The sequence below is a fragment of the Bidens hawaiensis genome, unplaced genomic scaffold, assembly GCF_021521415.1.
Source record: "Bidens hawaiensis isolate Kalapana, Puna unplaced genomic scaffold, B.hawaiensis_p1.1 tig00012940_1, whole genome shotgun sequence".
NCBI lineage: Eukaryota > Viridiplantae > Streptophyta > Magnoliopsida > Asterales > Asteraceae > Bidens > Bidens hawaiensis.
Window position 1 is genome coordinate 667,666 of NW_027492078.1, and position 23,279 is coordinate 690,944.

General features: G+C 36.7%; 3 protein-coding genes and 1 pseudogene across 3 annotated transcripts; 3 read left to right on the plus strand and 1 right to left on the minus strand.

The window, feature by feature from the left end:
* The first annotated feature begins 5,813 nt into the window (after positions 1–5,813).
* Positions 5,814–6,550, plus strand: LOC143542625 (18S ribosomal RNA; annotated as a pseudogene).
* Positions 6,551–10,966: 4,416 nt separating this feature from the next.
* LOC143542608 (zinc finger protein 6-like) lies at positions 10,967–11,465 on the plus strand. Its single transcript, XM_077035162.1, has one exon. The coding sequence runs from the start codon at positions 10,983–10,985 to the stop codon at positions 11,463–11,465; it is 483 nt and encodes a 160-aa protein (XP_076891277.1). The 5' UTR covers positions 10,967–10,982.
* A 5,859-nt stretch (positions 11,466–17,324) lies between these two features.
* LOC143542609 (uncharacterized) lies at positions 17,325–18,730 on the plus strand. Its single transcript, XM_077035164.1, has 2 exons — positions 17,325–17,880; positions 17,964–18,730. The coding sequence occupies exons 1-2, from the start codon at positions 17,464–17,466 to the stop codon at positions 18,726–18,728; spliced, it is 1,182 nt and encodes a 393-aa protein (XP_076891279.1). The 5' UTR covers positions 17,325–17,463; the 3' UTR covers positions 18,729–18,730.
* A 1,873-nt stretch (positions 18,731–20,603) lies between these two features.
* Positions 20,604–23,039, minus strand: LOC143542610 (uncharacterized). Its single transcript, XM_077035165.1, has 2 exons — positions 20,873–23,039; positions 20,604–20,677 (listed from the first exon to the last, which is right to left on the minus strand). Exon 1 carries the CDS (start codon positions 23,037–23,039, stop codon positions 20,964–20,966), a length of 2,076 nt encoding a protein of 691 aa, XP_076891280.1. The 3' UTR covers positions 20,604–20,677; positions 20,873–20,963.
* Positions 23,040–23,279: the final 240 nt, after the last annotated feature.

A 23,279-nucleotide genomic window follows, 5' to 3' on the forward strand; every position in this document is an offset into this window, starting at 1 on the left:
TCAAAAAGCATAGATGCATAAAATCCATTAAGCAAAAATGTACCATTAACTACGTCGTTATTCGCTTGCGCTTGGAGCGCGGTTATGTTAAAAGCTCGGCCACGCGTCACTTGGTTCGAAATTTGGTTCACCGGATTCGCTTGAGTAATCTGAACTTGTAGCCTTGGGCACGCGTTCCGGAAATGACTTGGATCACCGCAGTTAAAGCATGATCTGGGTCGTGGGTTTTGGTAAGTTGGCTGTGGGTTCTGCGGGTAGGCTGGTGGTGTTGGCGCAATCGGATTGGAGGGAGAGGTTCTACAGTACTCAACGGAGTGACCTACGCGGCCACATCGGTTACATTGTCGACACGGGACTTGAGGTGGGTGATGAAGTCTACAGGTTGGGCAAAAGGGTTGGTTTCCTGTGTAAGGTTTCTTAGTTGGCGGGGCAGGAAGTGCTGGATTGGTTAAGGCATAGTTGTGGACTACAGGAGGTGCTGGGTAGGTTGACAGTGGGTTAGGCGCGTAAACTGGGGGTTGGTAAATTGGTTGCTGGACAATGGGCGGGTTGGTAAGCGCATAGGCTTGTCTGCGCCTACGTTTCTGGTTATGGTTTGAGGGTTCTGGTTTGGTTTCTGTTGGTTCAGGGACAGTCTTGGTGGGTTTGGTCTTCTCAGTTCCCCGCAGGAACAGGGTTCCTGCTCTGACATGGTTGTCGCTGAGCACAGCGGCCAATTCGATGGCGTCAGAGAGGGTTACTGGGTTTCTGGCCCATACAGAATCTTGAATTTCCATGGGGAGACCCCCAAGAAATTTCTCGATGGCTCGGCGGGAAGGGGTAACAAGGTGAGGGACCAGTAAGCTTAGCTCGTGGAAGCGCGTCGCGTACTCGCGCGCTTCACCGCTGTATTGCTTCAAGTTCCAGAATTCTTCCTCCAGGCGCTTAACTTCGTTGGGAGGGCAGAATTCTCGCGTAAGAATTTCCTTGAATTCCTCCCATGTCATGCTAGAAGCAGCCTCTGCGCCACGCGCATGAGCTACTCCATTCCACCATGTAAGCGCTCTGGATTCCAGGACACTGGAAGCATATAGGGTTCGTCTTTCTGAGGGGCATTGGGTATGGAGGAAAGTGTTTTCAATCTTTTCGAGCCATTGGAGCATCACGGTGGCTCCTTCAAGACCTGTGAACTTCGGAGGGTTACCCGCATTAAAGGACTTAATGTTATAACTGGAGGTATTAGCATTGTTTTGGCTCAAAGCTTGGGCTATTGCGGCGGCCATTTCCTGGGAACGTTGCTGTCTACGCATGCGCGAGGCTTCTCTTCTCTGAAATCGGCGAGATAGCGGAGGCATTCTATAAAAGTTTTAAATTTTAATTAATATCTTGGTTTTAGCGCAAAGTTTTAATCTTATAAAGCTTGGTTTCGCAGAGTTAGATACTATCAAAAGTTAAAGTAAAATAAATGACCCAAAATGCAGACTTAATAAAGGTAACAAATTCGAATCAAGAACCGACAATTCACGCATCACCGTGACTTTCCGAGTTCTCAATTTAAAATAGCTAGTAAACGAGTATTGGAGATTGACGATTCATGTATCACCATGACTTTCCAATCTTCAATATAAAATATACAAGAAAATGAGTATTGGAGGTTGACAATTCATGTATCACCATGACTTTCCAATCTTCAATATAAAATATACAAGAAAATGAGTATTGGAGGTTGACAATTCATGTATCACCATGACTTTTCAAGTCTCCAACCTCAGAACATAATCGTAAATGGAAATTGAAAATCAACTATTCATGTATCACCATGACTTTTCGGATCTTCAAATCCCAACAAACGAATATGTAAGTAAAATCAATAAAAATCGAAATTCAACAAAAATCGAAATATCGCGAAATAGAACATAAAATTTATATACTGCGCAAGTGCGAGCATATTCATAAATAACGAGTAATTAACAATAAGTGCGCAAACATGAGATTTCTCTCATGCGCGAGAAGGGACTCTTAGGTATTCTAGGCCGTTACGTCTAACCACCTATCCTAAAGTCAACGAGCTCTGATACCAATCTGTAACACCCCGACCAAAGGCGGATTATACATCGGGGCGCCACATATTGCTTCATTACTCGCGACACTATTGGTGTCAATATTTATTAATACACATTTTATCGCGCACGCGCAGCGGGGAAAGTAAAGAACATAAATCAAACATAAATCAATAAATTATAAATTATAAAATTCAAACAACATTAACTTGTCTTGATACATTTTAATTCTAGGTCCAAAAGTAAAAACGTCCTACGTGTCCACAAGCTCCAAAACAGCTACTGCAAACCTGAACATGTGTTAAAATAAACGTCAAACACTTGCGTGTTGGTGAGAAATCAAGTTTAATAGATAATCATAGATAATCACAGTAAATCTGCGCGCAACACGTGTATGTCTAGAGTTTAACAAGGGTGTAATCAGATTGTGATCAAGCCTAAGATAGTTCATAGATCATAGTTCAATCCATGCTCCCAATTGAGCATAAAAACGAGAAAACATCTGTGCAAGTGTAAACAAAGAAAACCGTAAACGATAGGTCTCCCATGTTCAACTAATGGTACCAACGGAACTGCGGAATAGGCCGAACAAAGCGGTTAATGATACACACATACAAATAAACAGCCAAGTAAACGTCCTCAACACATGGGATACTGCGCGACTAAAGTTCATAAACAAGTTTAAGACTCAAGTTTTGTATGAACACATGAACATCCCAAAGCATTTAAAATAAAAAGGGATTAGATACGAGATAACTCACTTGATAAAGATGCGATGTAAGATAATGCAAGAACCAACTCTTAAACAAGCAAAGTTAACCTATAATTAAAGATTATGTTTCAACGATCGGTTTTAGGTCTAGGTAATAAGTTAGCATAATTAATAAGTAAATTATTATATATAATATATTACCGGAAAAGCAGGAAGAACAAGGAGGAAGACGGAGGCAAGAGAGGAGGCGGCAGGAGGACAACGGCAGAGAGCAAGAGGGAGGAAGAGATAATAAGTGTAGTGTGTGAAGTGTTAAGAAAATAGTATTATATTTATAGGCAAACCCTAGGGGACATAAACCCTAGAAAAGATTTCCAAAAGTAAAAGAAAAGATATCAACAGCAAAAAGATTCCAAAAGCAAGATCTCAAAAGATAACAAAAGATATCAAAAGCAAACAGTAAAAGATCTCAAAAGATAATGTCAGTCACTTTTTCTACCAACCAATGGGGGTTGGTACGCATGCTGCGCCGAAAGTAACTATTCAGACATTAGATAGGTTAGGTCAACAGCACAACAGATAAGACAACACAAAAGCAAACGGCTAGATTAAACAGAAGAAAACTCAAAGGTTTAGCGCGAGAAGGCTGAGTGCGCGAGCGCGAAGGCTGGCACAAAAATCCTTAGCGCACTGCGGGAAGAATCACAAATCCTTAGCGTGCTGCGTGAAGAACAAGAATTCTAAGCGCATCGCGGGAGGAACATACATTCTTAGCGCATTGCGGGAAGAACATGCATTCTTAGCGCGCTGCGAGAAGAGTTCTCTTCACGCATCGCAGGAACAAGATGTCTTCACGCAGGCTTCCATATAAGGAGTCTGGCGCGTGGAGCTGCAGACATCCTTAGGCGGGAAGAACCAAAGGACAAGCAAAGAGGGAAACAAGGCGTAAGGGCGGGACGGCGAAAAGAAAGAGAGAGAGAGAGAGAGAGGCGGGAAGGAAAATATATAGTTTTATTAAAAGTAAAATATAAGTATAAATATTAAATAATAAAAGAGAGATCGGGTCAGAGAAACGGGTACCTGGGTCGGGTCGGATCGGGCAGATGTCACAATAAATGTATTAACAAACACATCGAGTATGCACACAGCCCCGAAAACATAACAAGGAATGGGGCTAGAAACTCACCTGAACTCTGCTTCTTCCTCTGATAGTTGTAAATCCCTTATTTAACTGTGCTCCGCTGACTGTATAAGTTACACGTATCAATACTCGCCTGATATAATCTGGTGGCCTAGTATTAGCTTACTTTTACTTATCGTTTTAATCTATTCTCTAATCGAACTTGACTTTAGGCGAAGTTAAACCTTAGGCGAACTTAGCTTTAGGCGAAGTTAAACCTTAGGCGAACTTAGCTTTAGGCGAAGTTGTCATCAGGCGAACTTGGCTTTAGGCGAAGTTGTCATCAGGCGAACTTGGCTTTAGGCGAAGTTGTCATCAAGCGAACTTGGCTTTAGGCCAAGTTGTCATCAGGCGAACTTGGCTTTAGGCGAAGTTGTCATCAGGCGAACTTAGCTTGCAGGCGAAGTTCATCAGGCGAACTTAGCTTGCAGGCGAAGTTGTCATTAGGCGAACTTAGCTTGCAGGCGAAGTTGTCATCAGGCGAACTTAGCTTGCAGGCGAAGTTCATCAGGCGAACTTAGCTTGCAGACGAAGTTGTCGTCTGCAGCTACTGTTCGTTCTTAAATCCCTTAATCACCTTCGTTTCTTAACCAAATAACTCGATTTAGGTACCCACGGGATCGTCTGACCAGCGACTACAAACCCCAACCATCAAATCGACCTAACATTGATGTTTAAAGGGTGCGATTTAGGCATATAGGTTACGGGTTCTTTTTATCAATCGATTAACCCATCAAATCATAACCATTTTCAGTAAGATTAGCTTTGTTGGATTCGTTTTTACCATACAAACTCAGATCTATCATTTCTCAAATCAACCCGAACCTACACGAACGATTTCTAACTATAAACGTACCTTGAACGAGTCGAACTACGAACACGGAAGCCTTGATGTTGTTTTGGTCCGTCACAACGTTCCAGCACCAACAAGCTCGGGTTTTCGCCTTCGGATCTTGGTTCGGGTCGTGTGTGTTTTGGGTGTGTGTGTATGGAATATGTGAGAATGAGGATTAAAGGGTGATTAATGGTATTTATATTTAGGGATCATGGGATTAAGCCCATGGACTCTCCTTCCTTCTTTCATAACCCAAGTCCATAACCCATATCTATTACCCAACACTAGCCCGACCCACACCAACTCCTACTCTATTTATTTATTTCCCGATAACCCGAGTAACTTTCCCTCTATTATTAAGTAATATAATTAATATCATTTTGGAAATTTCGGGATGTTACAATAGAATATGTATTGACTCATTAGAAATATTGCGTATTAATTGATAATTTAACAAATTCATTTTTTTCGTTTTTTAATATTAGGCTTCTCTTCTATCAATCAATATGAAAAGAGTGTACTTTTGATCCATTTATAATTATAGGGCCAATGGATTGAAAACATTTGGAGTTAAAAACTTTAAAAAATGCTAGAGGCGGTATGCTAAGAGCATGTATGGGATTTAGTTTGAAAAATGCTTATTGGTTTATTGGTGTTTTCAAAAAGCCAATAAATTAAAATATGTTTGCCAATCACAAAAATCTTTCCTATTTTAGCTTTTGAAAGGGTTAAAAAGCAGTTTTTCAAAAGCCTCAAATCCTGGTTTTTCAAAATGACTTTTTGAAAAAGCCAATAAGCTAATAAGCAATTTTCAAACTCAATCCCAAACATGCTCTAACTCTTGAACCCATACCGACTAGTTAATCTAAGGCTTTATGCCTACACTTGGATAGAGTCTCTAATTTAGACCAAATTTTAACAAAAAATGTATACTAGATGATAAAAATAACCCTTAAGTCATTTGAAAAGAGAAGTATATTCATGTTTAGTTGTTTTTCCTTTGCAACAATAAAATTCAAAAAAAGCCTTCGAATTCTTGTTTCGTTTTAGGCTTCTCAAAGGGTTAGGCTGGCAGTACTGGCTGAACCAATATTCCTTTACAAGGAGCTCCAAGTTTGACTTCAACGAAAAAATATCTAGTTGTATTGTCCTCGGGCACGGTCTGATTAGCTAGTTGGTGAGGTAATAGCTTACCAAGGCGATGATCAGTAGCTGGTCCGAGAGGATAATCAGCCACACTGGGACTGAGACACGGCCCAGACTCCTACGGGAGGCAGTAGTGGGGAATTTTCCGCAATGGGTGAAAGCCTGACGGAGCAATGCCGTGTGGAGGGAGAAGGGCCACGGGTCGTGAACTTCTTTTCCCGGAGAAGAAGCAATGATGGTATCTGGGGAATAAGCATCGGCTAACTCTGTGCCAGCAGCCGTAGTAATACAGAGAATGCAAGCGTTATCCAGAATGATTGGGCGTAAAACGTCTGTAGGTGGCTTTTTAAGTCCGCCATCAAATCCCAGGGCTCAACTCTGGACAAGCGGTGGAAACTACCTAGCTGGAGTACGGTAGGGGCAGAGGGAATTTCCGGTGGAGCGGTGAAATGCATAGAGATCGAAAAGAACACCAACGGCGAAAGCACTCCGCTGGGCCGACACTGACACTGAGAGACGAAAGCTAGGGGAGCGAATGGGATTAGATACCCCAGTGGTCCTAGCCGTAAATGATGGATACTAGGCGTTGTGCGTATCGACCCGTGCAGTTCTGTAGCTAACGCGTTAAGTATCCCGCCTGGGGAGTATATGTTCGCAAGAATGGGGGCCCGCACGAGCGATGGAGCATGTGGTTTAATTCGATGCAAAGCGAAGAACCTTACCAGGGCTTGACATGCCGCGAATCCTTTTGAAAAAGAGGGGTGCCTTCGGGAACGTGGACACAGGTGGTGCATGGCTGTCGTCAGCTCGTGCCGTAAGGTGTTGGGTTAAGTCCCGCAACAAGCAAAACCCTCGTGTTTAGTTGCCATCATTGAGTTTGGAACTCTGAACAGACTGCCGGTGATAAGCCGGAGGAAGGTGAGGATGACGTCAAGTCATCATGCCCTGTTTTTAGTTATAAAATGTGTGATTCGTCAATGTCATAAATTAAATGTTTTTCCGTACGTAGCTGCTTTAATTAATTTTGCTCTCTTATCAACTTTCAGTTTCAAGATTTGATGTTACCTTACAAATTTAAAACCACCTTATTTGGGTAGGGGGTAAGGCATAACTTTTCTCTCAAAGCGTGTGTTATGATTTGTATTTTGTGCTTAAGTAATAATGTGTCTATTGTGTTGAAGAATCATGGCGTGTAGTGTAGCAGATGACGATGTTTGACAATACCCTACTTTGAATGATCTTTTCACGAAACGGAGAATATTTTTTCCCTACTTTGAATCGAAATAATTATATATAACTGAAGTTAATATAGTTATTTTTTCATTGATTTGTGTTCTATTATGTGAGAGTTTTGTAATGAACCAAACCATGTAAAAAAGAGCTAAAGAATGAAATATTGATGCTCAGAGTTGCGTGATCGAATAAATAATGTTCTGGTGGGAATTTGATCTCTCTCATAAAGCAATGTTGATATTTTGTTTTTGACTCATTAATCCTTTTAACGAATGTATATGGAGATTTCTGATTATAACTCATAATACTAAACTTTAATTATAAGTATGAGTGGTATGCATATACACATGAGGTTTGGAATGGCTTGGGTTTGACTGCTGAGTCCATTCTGTTGCATTTCTTTTTCTTTGGTTTTTTACAGCTTTAAATATTTAATCCCTTTGGTTTAACAGTTTTGTCATATCATTCATAAACTTGAATTAAGTATTTAATAAGATTAATATTTAACAAACTTGATTTTTATTTTGATTATTACCATAACGAACCAAGCCAATACCAACCGAACTTTCACTGCATCTACGCCGCAAAGCACGGGTTTAATGATGTCAACTAAGTTCTCGTCACGTTCCAGCCGCAACGCGTGGATCGAAAGCAACTACGTGACATTAACTTGTCATGAATCAAATGAATATTTTGTTTTGACTCATAACAATTAGCGTATTGTAGTTAAATGAAAAATTAAATATGGATTTTGGGTACGTTGAGTATAAAGTGAGCCTTTTGTTTCATTTTAACCATAGAGATAAACCTACATAGAGAAGATACAAACCAACAGAGAGGAGAACTCTAACATTATTTCATCAAGAAAAGCGTTACGCGTGAAAGACATCATTGTGTGATTTATTTGACAAAGTGTAGGAACTAGGAAGTGAACTTGCACTGCAATGTGGAGTTTTTTATTTAATGGTTTGGAAAAATAAAAGATAAGAAAATTTTTCTTTTTTCATTTTTGAGTTTTTATTTTAAAAGAAAAGAAAGAGAATGGAAAGAAAAATTGGGTCTTTTTTTCTCCAAAAGGTTTCTGTCAAATATGGCCGGATTGTGAAGGAAAGTTTATTGCCCATTACAATATTGCCAATTTACCCTATTTTAATTCTCTTTTTCATTTGGCTATGAGGACATAATTGTAAAGTTATAATTTTTTTTCATATCTTTTCCTTTCAATCTAATTCAAGAATATAATTAACACTTCCTTTTCTTTTTTTTTTATTTTAACTCGAGAATCTCTTTTAAGTATATAATTTTTTTCCTTTCTTTCCCTGTTCAATCTTATTATTTATTTTTCTTATCTTTTAAACCCAAGAATGCGGTGTTAATGTTTAATCTTATTTTTTCAGCTGTTAAAATTCAGCTTTTGATAAAATGGTAAAGAATAGAAAGTTAAAAAGAGACTAAAGTGGATACATAAACAATTAACCTTCATTGTTGACTTTTTTGTTCTAAATCTAGTCCCAACATTCTTTTAACTCAAATAAAATTATATTTTATTATTTAGAAAGGAAAATTTGGAAAATTTTCAATCATAAAACCAAGAATTTTATTATCTTTGTTTGAATGTAGTATTGCTAAATAGTTTTTATAAAAATAACTTGAGAAAATTCGATGTACCATCCGAAATTATTTACCTTAGTTTGTGTTTATGTAAGTTATGCAACTATGTGAGTAATTATTTATATGAGTTACTTAGCATTGTGCATAATTATTCATATGCGTCGTATAATTTGTGTATAACTATGATACAAATCCGTATTGACGGCATATGCCCTTCACTTAAAGCACGTGTCATATTATGATAAATTGTATACTTTACGGACTAAAAACGTTTTGTGAAACTTTTATATAAATCAGACATGAAAAGTAAAATTTTATATAATTATAGCATAGCAAAAAGTACTACTTGTGTATAGCATTGAAATTACATGTTACACTATAGCTATTGATCAACAAGCACATCATATCATCAATAGTTGCATGATCGATCAAATAATTTCAAGAACCTCATTCAGTGTTTCTTTTCAGGCGTTTCAAACAGTAGTGGTTTCAAACATAATATTTTTTTATAAATCAATAAGACAATAACATATAATAATATTTGAAATAATGTTATGAGTTCAAAATATATATGTAAAGCTAACACAACACTGCCAGACATCGATCATGGCTGTCGTAGTTGATGTCATTGCCAGCGTGTCGGCAACTGTTAGCACCTTCATCGGTTTTCACCATTGAACCACTAATTGGTTGTCCACTGTCGGTGAGGTCATCAACATATATCACCGTCAAGCAAACGTAGTTTTTAAAAAATTGAGTTTTGCAATTCAAAAACGGGGGTAGCGGTGCAGCTTGTTGTCCGCTTGCCTTCTGTTTCGATCGATGTAATAAAAAACTTAAATAATTAGTTTATATTATAGTTTAACTGGTTTCTTTCATAACAATATCTACTTTTTAGGTAATTTGTACATTAAAAATCTCCTATAACACGAAAATATTATAGTTTATATATATCACAATGTCGTTTAATAATGGGGACAATAAGATCAAATTAAGCAGACAATTGTAAGATCACATGGACAAAGATGGAACAAATTTTGGGTCCCATTAACACTTTCTGTCAAGTATCAATTTTTTTGGATCGAACCATATTATAGAAATTTAAAAAGATTAATATTTCAGATGTATATAATAGTTTAGATATGTACGAGGGTTCCCTTACAAAATTAATTTTCTGTGGGATGACTATGTACTATGTAGTCATCGCCTCATCGGTATACGATCGATGCATGTGCTAGGCAATAACTGTGCGATGTATGTATATAGTCACGTAACTTTATATCTATTGTTGTAACTTGTAAACATGTGTTTTCTTTTTAAATGTTGCTTATTTTTAATAACAAAAAGATGACAATCGTATGCTTATTTTATATACAATAAAATTCTTAATTTTATGAGATAATGTCTTTTGAAAATAGTTAAGTACATTAAAGTTATTTGATTTTTACAAAGTTAAAAATAACTAACACAAAAGTTTTTCCCTTTTAAGCCATTTTTAATTATACTTGTTAATATGTGTGGTGTGTGCCACAAGTTATATTTGAATTTTTATATTTTTTAATTGGTTTTTAGATGTGGGGTTGGTATTCTTTCAGAAATAAAAAAAAAGTTAAGAATTTTTAAAAACTTAAAACAACCAAACATTTTGTTTTTATTTTTTTATATATTAACATTATTTGAGATTAATTTTATCATATTTAAAAAAATTTGATTATATATAAAAATCACAAGTTTACACATATGTAAAATTTATATAATAACAAATTTACATATGTGTAAAAAACATAGATATGTGTAAAAACTAATTTTCATAATTGTAAATGTGTGTGTGTATATATATATAGATATAAAATGTTGATAAAACTAAACTCAAATAATATTAGCATACAAAAAATTTTATAAAAAACATTAGTTATTAAAAATTCTTTAAAATTCTTAAATTATTTAAGAGTTCTGTAATGATACTCATCCTTTAAATGTGAATGTCGAGAGCTTATTTTTTTATTTGTATTATATTTTTGAATTTTTATTTAGTTTTTTTCGTTATACTATTAGGTTTAGTATCGATACAATCACGAACTTAATCGACGCCATTAAAATTCGTGTCACTTATGTTGCCTTTTGTTACGTAGGTTTGTACCATTATATAAATACATATATATTGGGTTCCACTTCATAAAAAATTAACAAACATTTCATTCCATCATAATTTATTTAGATACCCAAATGGGAGAGAGCTCATCAATAGATCAAAATGCCTCATTCTCCTCCTCCTCTTCAGTCATGAAGCTATTTGGTGTTGCCGTCACTGACGGCAACATCGCTCCAACGGCACCTCAACTCGAAGGCGACAACAAGCGATTCGAATGCCAATACTGCCGACGAGACTTCGCCAACTCACAAGCATTAGGTGGCCACCAAAATGCACACAAAAAAGAACGCCAAATACTAAAAAGAGTACATTTCATGAACAACCATCACCGGCGGTTTGCAGCTCCAGTGACCATAATTAGTGCTCATGCAGCAAGATCTGGGCAGTTCCAGCAACAACCGCAGCCGCAGGTACTGTCGGGTGTTCCGTTAAGGTTTCCTGGTAGGTTTTACATGGGACGACCACCTCAAGTCAACATGAGTGTTTCAAGTTCATCAAGGATGGTTGAAGAGGGAGATGATAATGGTGATGGAGTGGATGTTGGTCTTCATCTTTGAAGTTTTATGGTTTAGTTACTTTTTTTTTCCCTTTCAATTTTGGGTGATTATTTAATATATTCTGATGATTTGGTTTTAGTTTTATCCATTTGTGGCTTTTCTTTTTGTTTTTGATTCTAGATGAGTTTAATAATAATTTCATGTAATCATTTTCTATTAAGTTGGAAATAAGTCAATAACTACTATTTAGTTTCTCAAAAATTAAGGTTTCTTGAGTATTTTATTTAAATAAATGATTAGTTTAATTTATTTAACTAATAATTTGTTAATTTGTATGCATCTGATTTTCCTTTAAAAGAAGTTGCAGATTCAAAATCTGCTTTTGCAGGTTTTCTAGTAAGAGCATGTTTGGGATTGAGTTTGAAAAGACATTAACTTTTTAAAAGAACTAAAATAAAAAAGATTTTAATGATTGTCACATATTTTAAGTTATTGGCTATTCAAAAACATCAATAAGTTAATAAACATTTTTCAAACTCAATCCCAAACATACTCTAAAACCTCTCAAGAGTGTCGGTTGTTTAACACAAGCTACAATTTACCTGGCAAATTTTCTGGCAATGAGTTCTCCTAATTTATTATTTTTTTAAGAGATGTGATGTTCCTTTGGAGCATTGAATCCATCTTCTAGAAGAATCAACATTTTACAATTAGGGTAACATGTGTAAAATAAGTTAATTTTTTTTCTACATATTATTGCTTGTATGCAACTATGCATATTATTGCTTATATTGCTTGTATGGAAACATCTTTTAATTTCAAAATTTATGCAAAACTCTAAAAGTTTATTATATTTTAAACTAAGTACTAAATTTTAATGTATGATAATGATAGCTATAAATGAAGTTTGACACTTCTGTATAATTGATTGTCCTTACGGTTAGTATGATTCTCCTATTTTAATTTAGAGAGAACCATTTTCGTGTTCATGTATAGTCAATTTTAAGAAAAAGAAAAGGAGATACTTTCTGTGGAAGAAGATAAATTAAAAATTGTATATTTATATTTAACTACCTAAAGTACTATTACATCTCTAAATCATGTTCTAGTTGAGTGCGATTGGGTGCATGCATTATGTATTAAGGTGCTTTAATTCGATCATGGTGGGGCTTCTAACTTGTTCACAAAGGACAATAGTACTCAAGCAACTACGTTCTTTTAGGATGCTCAACGAATAGAAAGATGACGCATCTGTCGAATTTACAACTTTATTTTTCACTGTAAAAATACTTGGAGCGATAACTTTTCTGGAATATTTCTTCCACTGGGGCATTCAAAAATCCATTGATAATATTTGAGATCTGACATTCATTATAATTCAAAATATCTCCTGTTTGCGAACGCTGTGAAGTTTGATTTGTATGGTGTTACAACCACGCACTTAGGGCCTCATCCATCACCCATAAAAAAGGTTTCCCACTAAATATGTTATTATTGTAGCATCTCACTTATCATACCAATCAAAATTGTTGGCTTTACAGTCTACTTAGGGTAGGTGTTTTATCAAAAGTTAAAGGCGAGCTTTTGATGGAATCTGTATGTAGAAGATAGTTACTACTTACTTTAGAATGTGTGATTGGGTTACAAAATCCAATTTTCTCTGTCATTCTTGAAAAATTATTTTCTTTGTTGACCATCTCGTTTGTAAATAGCCAAGTGATTAGGGTTTAAATCCCATTGTGGATCTTTAGTAGATTTTACATGGTGTAGAATTAGGGAGTTTATGTTGTCGTTCTAAGAAAATATTTGGAATCCATTTAAATAGTATTCGCTATCCATTTCCCACTATCCGTATAATTTAACTAAAAGTTATCATTCCCTGTCAGTTTCCTTTTATTTATTTAAAAAAATGAAAAACAACCCTCATATCCTATTCCTCATCTTTATCTCTATATCGTTTTCTATTAGTTCTATAAATTAACTAACATGGTTATGTGTAATCATTTAGTTGGTTTATGATGATGAGTAGTGAATCCTCAGTTTTGAAGATCTAAAATTATCTAGAAAGCTTTGAAATACGGTTCACGAGAAGTGAAACCGTTTGTGATTTGGCGATTTTTTAAATTGCAAGTGACAGAAGAAGCCTCGAAGCAATCGAGATTTCAAAGTAGAAAATTGAAACGTCATTTTTATCTTGAGAACGGAACTGAATGTTAAATAATTTCTTTTTTTTTTTTAACAATAATTTTTTTTTCATCTTAAAGTTCCTCAAGCCTTGTCTATAAAGGATTTGAGCCCGTCACCTTATTTTTTGTATGCAACAAAGAATAAGCCAGTAATTAAAATTGCATCTCTCTTTTATTTAAGCTTGAAACTTATAAAACACACTACATAAATAAACAAAACAGTAACCAATAACGTCTGCTTAATGAACTTATATTAATGTAGCTTGTTTATCAAAACGCGCCAACTGGTTTGACGAGTTGTAAATGAGTTGACGCATTGTAATCAAGTTGTAAAAGGGTTACGGTTCATAATAAATGGATTAAAGGGGTCATACAACGGGTTAAGGGCTGACCTTATAAAATATATTTTTAACTTTTGTTTTTTAATCAGGTTTATTAAATTTTAATAATCCATATTGACTGGTATTGGCCGATAATAATCCCTATTAATTTTATCACCGTTGGCCGTCCCAAATTTAAAAAAGTTGGCCACCCAATGGTCCCTAGTTAAAAATGACTTAACTGCGTCATACTTTTTTTCCGAATTTCAAACTAATGTTTTAGGGCTTTTGATCGGAAGGATGATACGAGTCGATTGATGTAAAACTTTGTTCGAAACGATGCTCAAAAAACGACGAAACAATGCTTCAGTTTGAGTGTTTGAACTCACAATTAACCAAAATCAAGTCGTTTGGAGCACCGTTTCAAACGAAGTTTTATATCAATCGACTCATATCCTCCTTCCGATCAAAAGCCCTAAAACATTAGTTTGAAATTCGGAAAAAGTATAACGCCGTTAAGTTCTTTTTAACGGTGGACCAGGGGCCAACTTTTTTTAATTTGGGGCCGTCAACGGCTATAAAATAAATATGGATTATTATCGGTGAATACCAGTCAATAAGGATTATTAAAATCCAATAAACCTTTTAATTAACCTTCCATCTTCAAAATTATATGACATGCATCATGCAACTCAAAAAACCCGAACCCGGAACCAGACCCGAAAAACATACCCGAAACCTGGTTTTTTTATACATGGGTTTTTAATACCCGAACCCGTACCCGACCTTACCGCCGGTAGGGTACGGATAGGGTATGCATTCAGTACCAAAACCCGTACCCGGAACCGGACTCGATTTGTACCCGGTAATACTCAAAAATCGGAACCAGTTCCATACCCGGAACCGGGTTTTTCCAATACCCGAAACAGGGTGTTTCAAATACCCGATCTATACCCGAAAATACCCGAAAATACCCCTAAATATTGTAACCCCTAAAAATCCAATAGTCAAATACCCGGCTTTAGAATACCCGGTTCGATACCCAACCCGAACCAGACGCATAGGGTATGGTTTTTAGAGAGAATACCTGGACCCAGACCCGACCTGAGTGTTGCCAATATCCGGTCATATCCAAACCCGATTCCATAACCGAACCCGGGTATTTGAAAAACTCATTTTGTGCACCTCTACATACAACATTGCAACCTAACCAAGTAACCAATAAGGAAAAAAAAACCATTAAAAGTTTTAGGCCCAAAATGTCTGACCCATCATGACATGATCCAAGATGGGTTGGGTTGACTGACCCATTTAAAAATCAAAGCCATACAACATATCTTCACAGCCGTAGGATGTAAATATAGTGAGGCAACATTTACATACCGTGTACCGCAACACACTGGAATCAGATCTTGCATTTGTAATTTGAAATCTCTCCCCCTCTCCTAAAGAGACGTTATATTCATTTTTGGCATTTTCTTTAAATTAATTCATTAAAATAATACCAAAAAACAAATTAACTTAATAATTAATTTGCAGATTTTAAGCTATTTGATACTCACACCCATTTAAAGCTTCTGGCTTTAAAACCATTTGTGGGTTCTCTTTCTCTTTCTTGAATAACGTTACAATTTCTCCCAAAAACCTCTGCAAGTTCAAATCTTTTTACAGAATTCGAAGCTTCGAGGCCTTCCAGAGCTTAAATAGCAAAACCCATTTGCCGATTTCGTCTTTAGGTAAAGTTTCAGTTTAGGGTTTTGTGTAATTTGACGGCTGTTCATGCGATAAAGCTTTGATTTTTTATGCGATTTTGGTTATGTTTATACGAATTGGATCTGGGTTTGTGTTTGTTTGATGGTGTTGCGAATCTTTTGTTGTGGGTTTTGATTATTATAAGCTGAATGTCATTTGTTGAAGTTAAAGTTTGTTTCTAGGGTTTCAATTTTGTGTTTGGTCTTGATTATAAGTTGAATGTGATAAGCTGGCATTTTGTAAATTATGAAGTCAAATGTGATTAATCATTGTTCATTCATGTGATTGCTAGTTATATTTGCTGTTAATTTGACTCTATTTTTCAAGTGTGAAGTCAAAGGTGAAGACTTTGAATGTGTATGAATTCAAATTTGAATCAAAATATTGTAAATTTATGCATTTTTACTCTTGCTGGTTAGTTTAATTCGGCAGTTCGTAGGACATTCGGCCTTAAATTATATAAATTTTATTACTTTCAAATCTTGAATATGTGAAGTTTGATTTTGTGAATAATGTCCACCATTTATGTGATGAAAGTAAACACATTATTGAAATTCACAGATGGAATTTGCTACTAGCAGTCAAAATTAAATCCTGCATTAAAATATGGGCGGTCAAAAACACGGGTCAAAGGGTGGCGGTTATGTTGGTGGTTTTCTCCATCTATTCGATTGGAATGCAAAGTCTCGCAAGAAGTTATTCTCAAGCAAGTCTGAATCACCAGGTATATAATGGGCCGGTTGATGGTCAAACCGAGCAAGTTTGACCTGAAACACATTTTTCACTTCATTTTTTTAGCTTTTAATAAATACCTGTTTTGTAATCCCGTGTAGAACAACCGAAGCAAACGAAGAGAACCGATGGCAATATGCCCATGACCCGTTTCAATATGGTACATACTTCTTATCTTTCGTATCTCAGTTTTGACTTTATGAATGAAATGTTTGACATTAGAAGTAAAAGTCAACTCTTGTATACAGATGGAAGAAGATGACATGATTCGCGATTATAGTTGTGCGACTTCAGTAACAGACGAAGATGGTTGTGGAACTAAAGCTCCCGGGGTCGTTGCACGCCTTATGGGATTAGATTCATTACCAACCGCTAATTTCTCCGACACGTATTCGAACCCATCTTTTGACTCACAGTCTTTTAAAGATTCATCTACAAATAATATTAGGGAAGACCCAGAACTTGAAATGATTGATAGTCAAACGGAGACCGTTTTTCTAGCTACAGAAGTCAAACCTCCGAAGATGTTGACCGGTAGAGCGATTGAGAGGTTCCAAACAGAGACTTTACCGCCAAAATCAGCTAAACCGATCCCGATCACACGCAACAAGCTGCTATCTCCTATTAAAACCTCGGGATTCGTGTCGTCGAATAATCCCGCTAGGATAATGGAAGCTGCGTCAAAGATACCGATTGTTGGGTCAACATCACCGTCACCGTCATCATCATCTACGGTCCCGTTCAGGGTCAAAGTTTCTAGAGAGAGAGTAGAGAATTCGACTCGAAAACCCAAGATTCCCGAGCCTGCTCGGAAGCCATTGGAGTCAAATGTCAAGAATCTCAAAAGCCAAAACCTGGAACCGAAAAAGTCAATATCGTTAGCACTTCAAGCTAAGGCTAACGTGCAAAAGCGTGATGGGTTGACTCACCGAGCCCAGCCCGTTAGAACTCAGTCAAATACTGAAAGAAACCCGCAAAAGAATCCCATTTCTTCAAATGTTTTAAAGCAGAACAATCAGAAACAGAATAGCTTAGTTGACCGAGGAAAGTCAACCCCAAAACCTTCAAATGTCGGTCCACAAGCAAGAAAGCCTGCTCAGAAATCGAGCCATAAAAAGGAACCTCACTCCACCACCCGAAAAAAAACGAGCTATAGAAGATAGTGATCGTAATAACAACAACAACAACAACAATAATAATGGTGTTCGGGATCGGGGTTATAGAAGTAACAGAAGTGATGTTGTTTCGTTTACTTTCACAGCTCCTATTGCACGCCCGGTGATCTCTAACAGCGCGGTTTTGAATGATCATAGTAAAAACTCACCTGGTTTGACCAGTAATGCTTCAAACTCATCATCTTTGACCAGTAATGCTATTACAGGTGATGCATTAAGTACCCTTTTGGAGCAAAAACTGCGGGAATTAACGGGTAGTCCCGCCTCGGTTTCTCAAGATTCGGGTTATGGGTTTTCTGCAAATAATCCGGTATGTTAATACGGCATTAGTCTTGTTATGAGTGCTCGGTTCGTGTAGTTTATTAATGATTAATTTGATCTTTTGTATTTCAGGGCCCGGATCTAATGAATACAGATGATTCAAGTTACGGGTTTTCCGTTAACGATCCTCGAGAACCTGTGTTTCACGACTACGCGTATCGGAAATATCTTTTCGAGACACAACCGAGCCCGGACTCGGTGTTCGAACCGTCTTTCATCACCGAAAGCTGTAATTCTTCCGACACTGCTGATAGTTGCAAGCAGGATTCGGCCTCAGTTCAAGCTCGTGAGCTAACCGCTGCAAAGTTATTAACAAACCCGACCCCGATGGATGTCGATACAGAGTTATTAGACTCGGCTTGTTCTGTTACTACAGTTCCCAAATGGGAACCCGATTATGTGAAGGACGTGCTTGCGGATATTGAAACGATGTTTACCGATTTCACGATTGGTAAGACTAGGAAGATTGTGAACCCGCGTGTGTTTGACCAGTTAGAGTTGGGCAGGTTTAATGACGAAGTGGTAAGGCTAAGGCGTGAGCTCGTGTTCAATTGTGTGAGTGAGTGCGTGGAGACGAGGTGCAGGGTGTGGCCTAACGGGCTAGCCACGGTTAGAAGACCGGACAGATTGGCTCGGGAAGTGTATGAAGAGATTGCAGGGTGGGAAGATATGAAGGATAGTATGGTTGATGAGCTTGTTGATAAGGATATGAGCGGTTCGGGTTATAAAAAGTGGCTTGATTTTGATGTTGAAGGGTTTGAAATCGGGGTCGAGATCGAGGCTCGGTTGATTGATTCTTTGATTAATGAAGTAGTTGATGATATCTTGGTTCTCTAGCTGTTTTTATCATAATTTGAAGGTGTAATGAACTGAACTTGTAGAATATTTTTTGCATGATAATTTTTTTCTATAATCAAACAGTTATCTTTTTGTTTCATATTTCCCAACGGCTATTATTCTAACCTTTTTTATGCATATCTTTTGATTAATAAACAACCTTACCTAATAAATCTCGCTCATTGCAAAGTTATTGTAGCTCAGAAGGGTGGGATTTACGCAAACCGTACCTCATATCCTTAATATTTTTAGATTTCTCACATTATTTTCTGTTAATTCTCTCTCAACTTTCAACCCACATTTTACTATTTTAGACATTGTCTTGGTATCAGCAAGTTCAGATGATGTCTGAATTTTCTAATGAGAGATCGTGAAGCTGCCGTGATCATCTTGTCGTCTTGTGCATGCTTACTTCTTCGAGAATCCAATATTTAGTGATGAAGAGGTGTTTAGGATAAAGTTTCGGATATGAAGACACTTTCCATATTTTCGATTATCTTGAAATGGTAGAGTGAATGAGTCTTACAAAATTACTAAAGTGCGCATTTCTGAAGCGAATGATGGGCACGTGTATATGTCCGAAGACACTTTCCATATGTTATACGGGACAAATTTTGAAGCGAATGATGGGCACGTGTATATGTCCGAAAGAAGTTCATGTGAAAGTCTGCCACGCCTTTGTGAATTGTGATGGCATTGTTCAGTTGTATAGAGGATTTATGGTTTTGGCATACAGTCGTTGGTGTAGCCAGTTCCAACATGGATCCGCACCAAAGCGTCCATTAAGGTAAACATGTACAATACAAGCATGACTGCATGATACCTTAGTAAAGAGTTGTAGTTGGGCAATTATTGTGAAGAAACCCATCCACATAAAACTAAACGAAAAGGGTTCAAATTAACGCAAGAAGCAGCAAGAAAGGGCGTGAAACGAGCTCTTGATGTTCATATTTAGACTCCTTGCACGAGCAATGAATCATGCTAGAATTAGAAATATATTGTACGCTTGCATTATATAAGACAATATGATTCTCTTGACAGAAGTGATAGAATCAAAAATATATTGTAACTCTTCACATTCGATTAACAAACAATAAGAGCAAAAAAACGGGGGGAGGGGGGGGGGGGGGTAGAAGGTACTCTCAAATCCGAGTTTCAGTAGCTCCTATTATTAATAATTATCAAGTAACAACTAACAAAAGTAGTTATGGTAGTTATAGAACAACATTAACGCAAGTCCCTATAGTATTCCTGTGGTCCTGCAGATTAGCACCATAAAAGTTTACAGCAAAGAAGGCCAATGACTGCAGTGGCACGAGGTGTCTCAGCACGGCCTGTTACATTATTCATCAGTGTATTCAGTAGGCATGTGGAGTTGACCACTCTCGGTCAACCTATAATAAGACTTTATTCACAGCTGTTACATTATCCGTCAGTGTATTCAGGGGGCAGTGGAGTTGACCACTCTCGGTCAACCTATAAGACTTTATTCGCAGCTGTTGTATGTATATCTGCAATGAACCAAAAATATGATTAATTTATTATCTCCAGGAAAATAAATGAACTTTTCTTTTGGGTCAAAATACTATCAAACATAATATGGTTTGACTTCCTAATTCATTAGTAATTTTCGCAGTGTATTGGTGGTCAATCTAATATTTTAAGTAATCACGAAAATTTAAAAATTATATACAACATCTTTCCTGCTAATAATGTCACAATTTAGCATAAAAATTATGTAAATTAACAATTAAACAGGTGCTTAAAAGTCATGTACTGACTGTCAAAACAGCACTTACATGTTTCTCACTGAAACATTAAAAGGCCTTCACAAATCACAACCTGAGATTCATCACCACTATAACTGCCACCAGGCACCGCCATCCAAACAACCAATTTCATTAAAAAAATCTTGATCAAAATTTCAAAGCTGGTTCATCAAAGGGTACCTAATTTGAAGCAGAAAGATAACACAGAAACATAAAATAATCAGAACTTAATGTTATTTTTAGTTTTAAAATTGGCATGTTTGACCAAAAAGAAACAAAGGTTGCATTTTGCAAAAATGTAATCTTGCAACTTTTTTGAACATAGAAGCATCAAAATAAAACAAAGTATGACATATAATAATAAACCAAAGATACCTCGATACGTAGCTTGATATCTCCACGATGTACAATTATCAAAGCCAAAGGTACAAGGAAAACAGCAATATTGAATTTTTCGTGAATGTCATTATAATATTGAGATCGGTTTTAGCGCAATCCCCCTTTCTTTATACTTGAGAAAGATATCCCGAGCCTCAACGAACCTACCAGACCGAACTAACGCATCAACAAACAAATTGCAAGTAAACGAATCTGGGCTACATTCATTAACCTCCATCGACTGAAACAAATCCTTAGCTTCTTCAAATCTCCCCAAATCACACAACATCTTAATGAAAGCACTATAAGTGAAATTATCGGGAGTCAAACCTAAAGTCAACATTGTCACAAGTACCCTTTGTGCCTTTTCGACTTCCTTTACCCTACAAAAGTTCTCAATCAAAGCATTGAATGTATACACATCCGGTTTCACCCCGTTGACTTTCATTGACTTTATCAACGCCTTAGCTTTTGAAACATCATCAATGATGCATAACGCACGGATCAAAATGTTGTAAGTTATACTGTTTGGACGAACACCCCAACCGATCATCTCATGCAGACAATCAAACGCATCATCGATTTGGTGGGTCCTACAAAGACCGTAAATTATAGAACCGAAAGTATATGTGTTGGGTTTTAAAGCATGGTTTAAAAGCATCCTAACAAGTTCCCGGGATTCTCGCATATCACCAGTCTTGCAGTGATACGATAATAACGTGTTGAAAGTGACAAGATTTGGAGAAATGCGACTTTGAATCATATCTAGAAACATTTTCATAGCTTTATCAATCATACCCGTCTTACAAAAAGTATTGATTATCATGTTATACGAGACCACGTTCGTTAAAAGTCCGTTTTCGATAATATGATCAAGATACCTATTACCCACCTCTAGTTTTCCATTCTTGTATAAAGATTCCACTAAAAGAACATAAGTATTGAATCCAAGATTCACACGTTTCTCAATCAAACCATCAACAATATCACACACTTCCATAACACCAAATCCCTTAAGTAAACCCGTGATCGTGACGTTTAAAGTCATCGTATCAGGAATATACCCTCGCTTCATGATTTTCTTCAAGAAAATAACAGTTTCTTTACACATATTATTGCTAGAAAGACAAAGCAAGACCGACTCACACATTGCTACACGCAAGATGCTATCTTTTCCCACGAAATCGGATAATAATCTAAAAGCCTCGGGCGGATTAACATTTTGAAATACACCATTAACCAACGACCTAAATGTCGCATCATTCGGCTTCACATTACTCTCCTTCATTCTCTCTAAAACGTTAAACGCGTCTTTAATTCTTTTCGCATTACAATATCCATCAACAAGTATCGTATACGTGAATACATTCGGTTTATATCCCATTTCTTGCATTTGTTTCACTAATCTTAAACCTTCATCCACAACTCCAGCTTTACAAACTCCATGAATCAAGAAATTATACGTAAACTGATCCGGTATACATCTATCCGCCTTCATCTGTTGAAACTTCAAATACGCCAAATCAAGCGCATTCGATTTAACCAATGCATCAATAACAGCATTATACAATCTAGTACTAGGATGAATTCCTAACAACGAAATCTGATCAAAAACTTGAGCACAATACTTAGCTAAACCCAATCTCCCCCAACTGCTAATCAAAACACAAAGTGAATCCTCTGTAATACAACACCCGGAATCTTTAACAGCATTAACAAACTCATTTGTCAACAAAACCGGACCTTTTCGATAAAGGGTGTTGGCTAAAACCCCTCGAATCGATTGATTCTTTGCGAATAACGGGTTGATATTCAAAACCCACAAATAAAAAGGCAAAATCTGAAATGGGTTTTCTTGATTTTGCAATACGCTTACTATAACTCTAGGGTTTAAGGTAAATACGCTGGATTTTAGCTCGTGGGTTAGGAGTAAGTACCAATCTTTTCTTGAAAGAATTTGGGTAATGTAATCATGGTCTATGGGTTTGTTAATTGGGGATTTTGATTGGGGATTGAGTGAAGAAAATTTACCTGGTTTGGTGAAACTAGAAGAAGTGGGTTTGGGTTGAATTGTTGATTGAGATTGAATTTGGGGCTTGGGTGTAATTTGAATTTGATTAGGGATTAGTTCAGCCCTAGAAGCAAGAGCAGAAAGGCGTCTCATACTTGAAAGAAAAGAAATTGGGGAAGAGATTACTTGATACTCATGGTTTGAAAGTTGAGAGTGTACTCGACTGGACTTGTGGAGTGTTTATTGATTTATTTGAATTTATTAATATGTGACGGGATGGTACCGATATTGATTGGTATTGATTTTGAAAATCCTAATTTTGAAAATTTGAAATATTTGGTACTATTACCGAAATATTAAGTTTGGTACCGATATATCGTGTAAAATTCGGGA

Coding starts and splice junctions, on each gene's coding strand:
- LOC143542608 (XM_077035162.1), top strand. CDS start 10,983: ATGGGAGAGAGCTCATCAATAGATCAAAATGCCTCATTCTCCTCCTCC.
- LOC143542609 (XM_077035164.1), top strand. CDS start 17,464: ATGTCGGTCCACAAGCAAGAAAGCCTGCTCAGAAATCGAGCCATAAAA. Junction 17,881..17,963: donor GGTTTTCTGCAAATAATCCG/GTATGTTAATAC, acceptor TTTGTATTTCAG/GGCCCGGATCTAATGAATAC.
- LOC143542610 (XM_077035165.1), bottom strand. CDS start 23,039: ATGAGACGCCTTTCTGCTCTTGCTTCTAGGGCTGAACTAATCCCTAAT.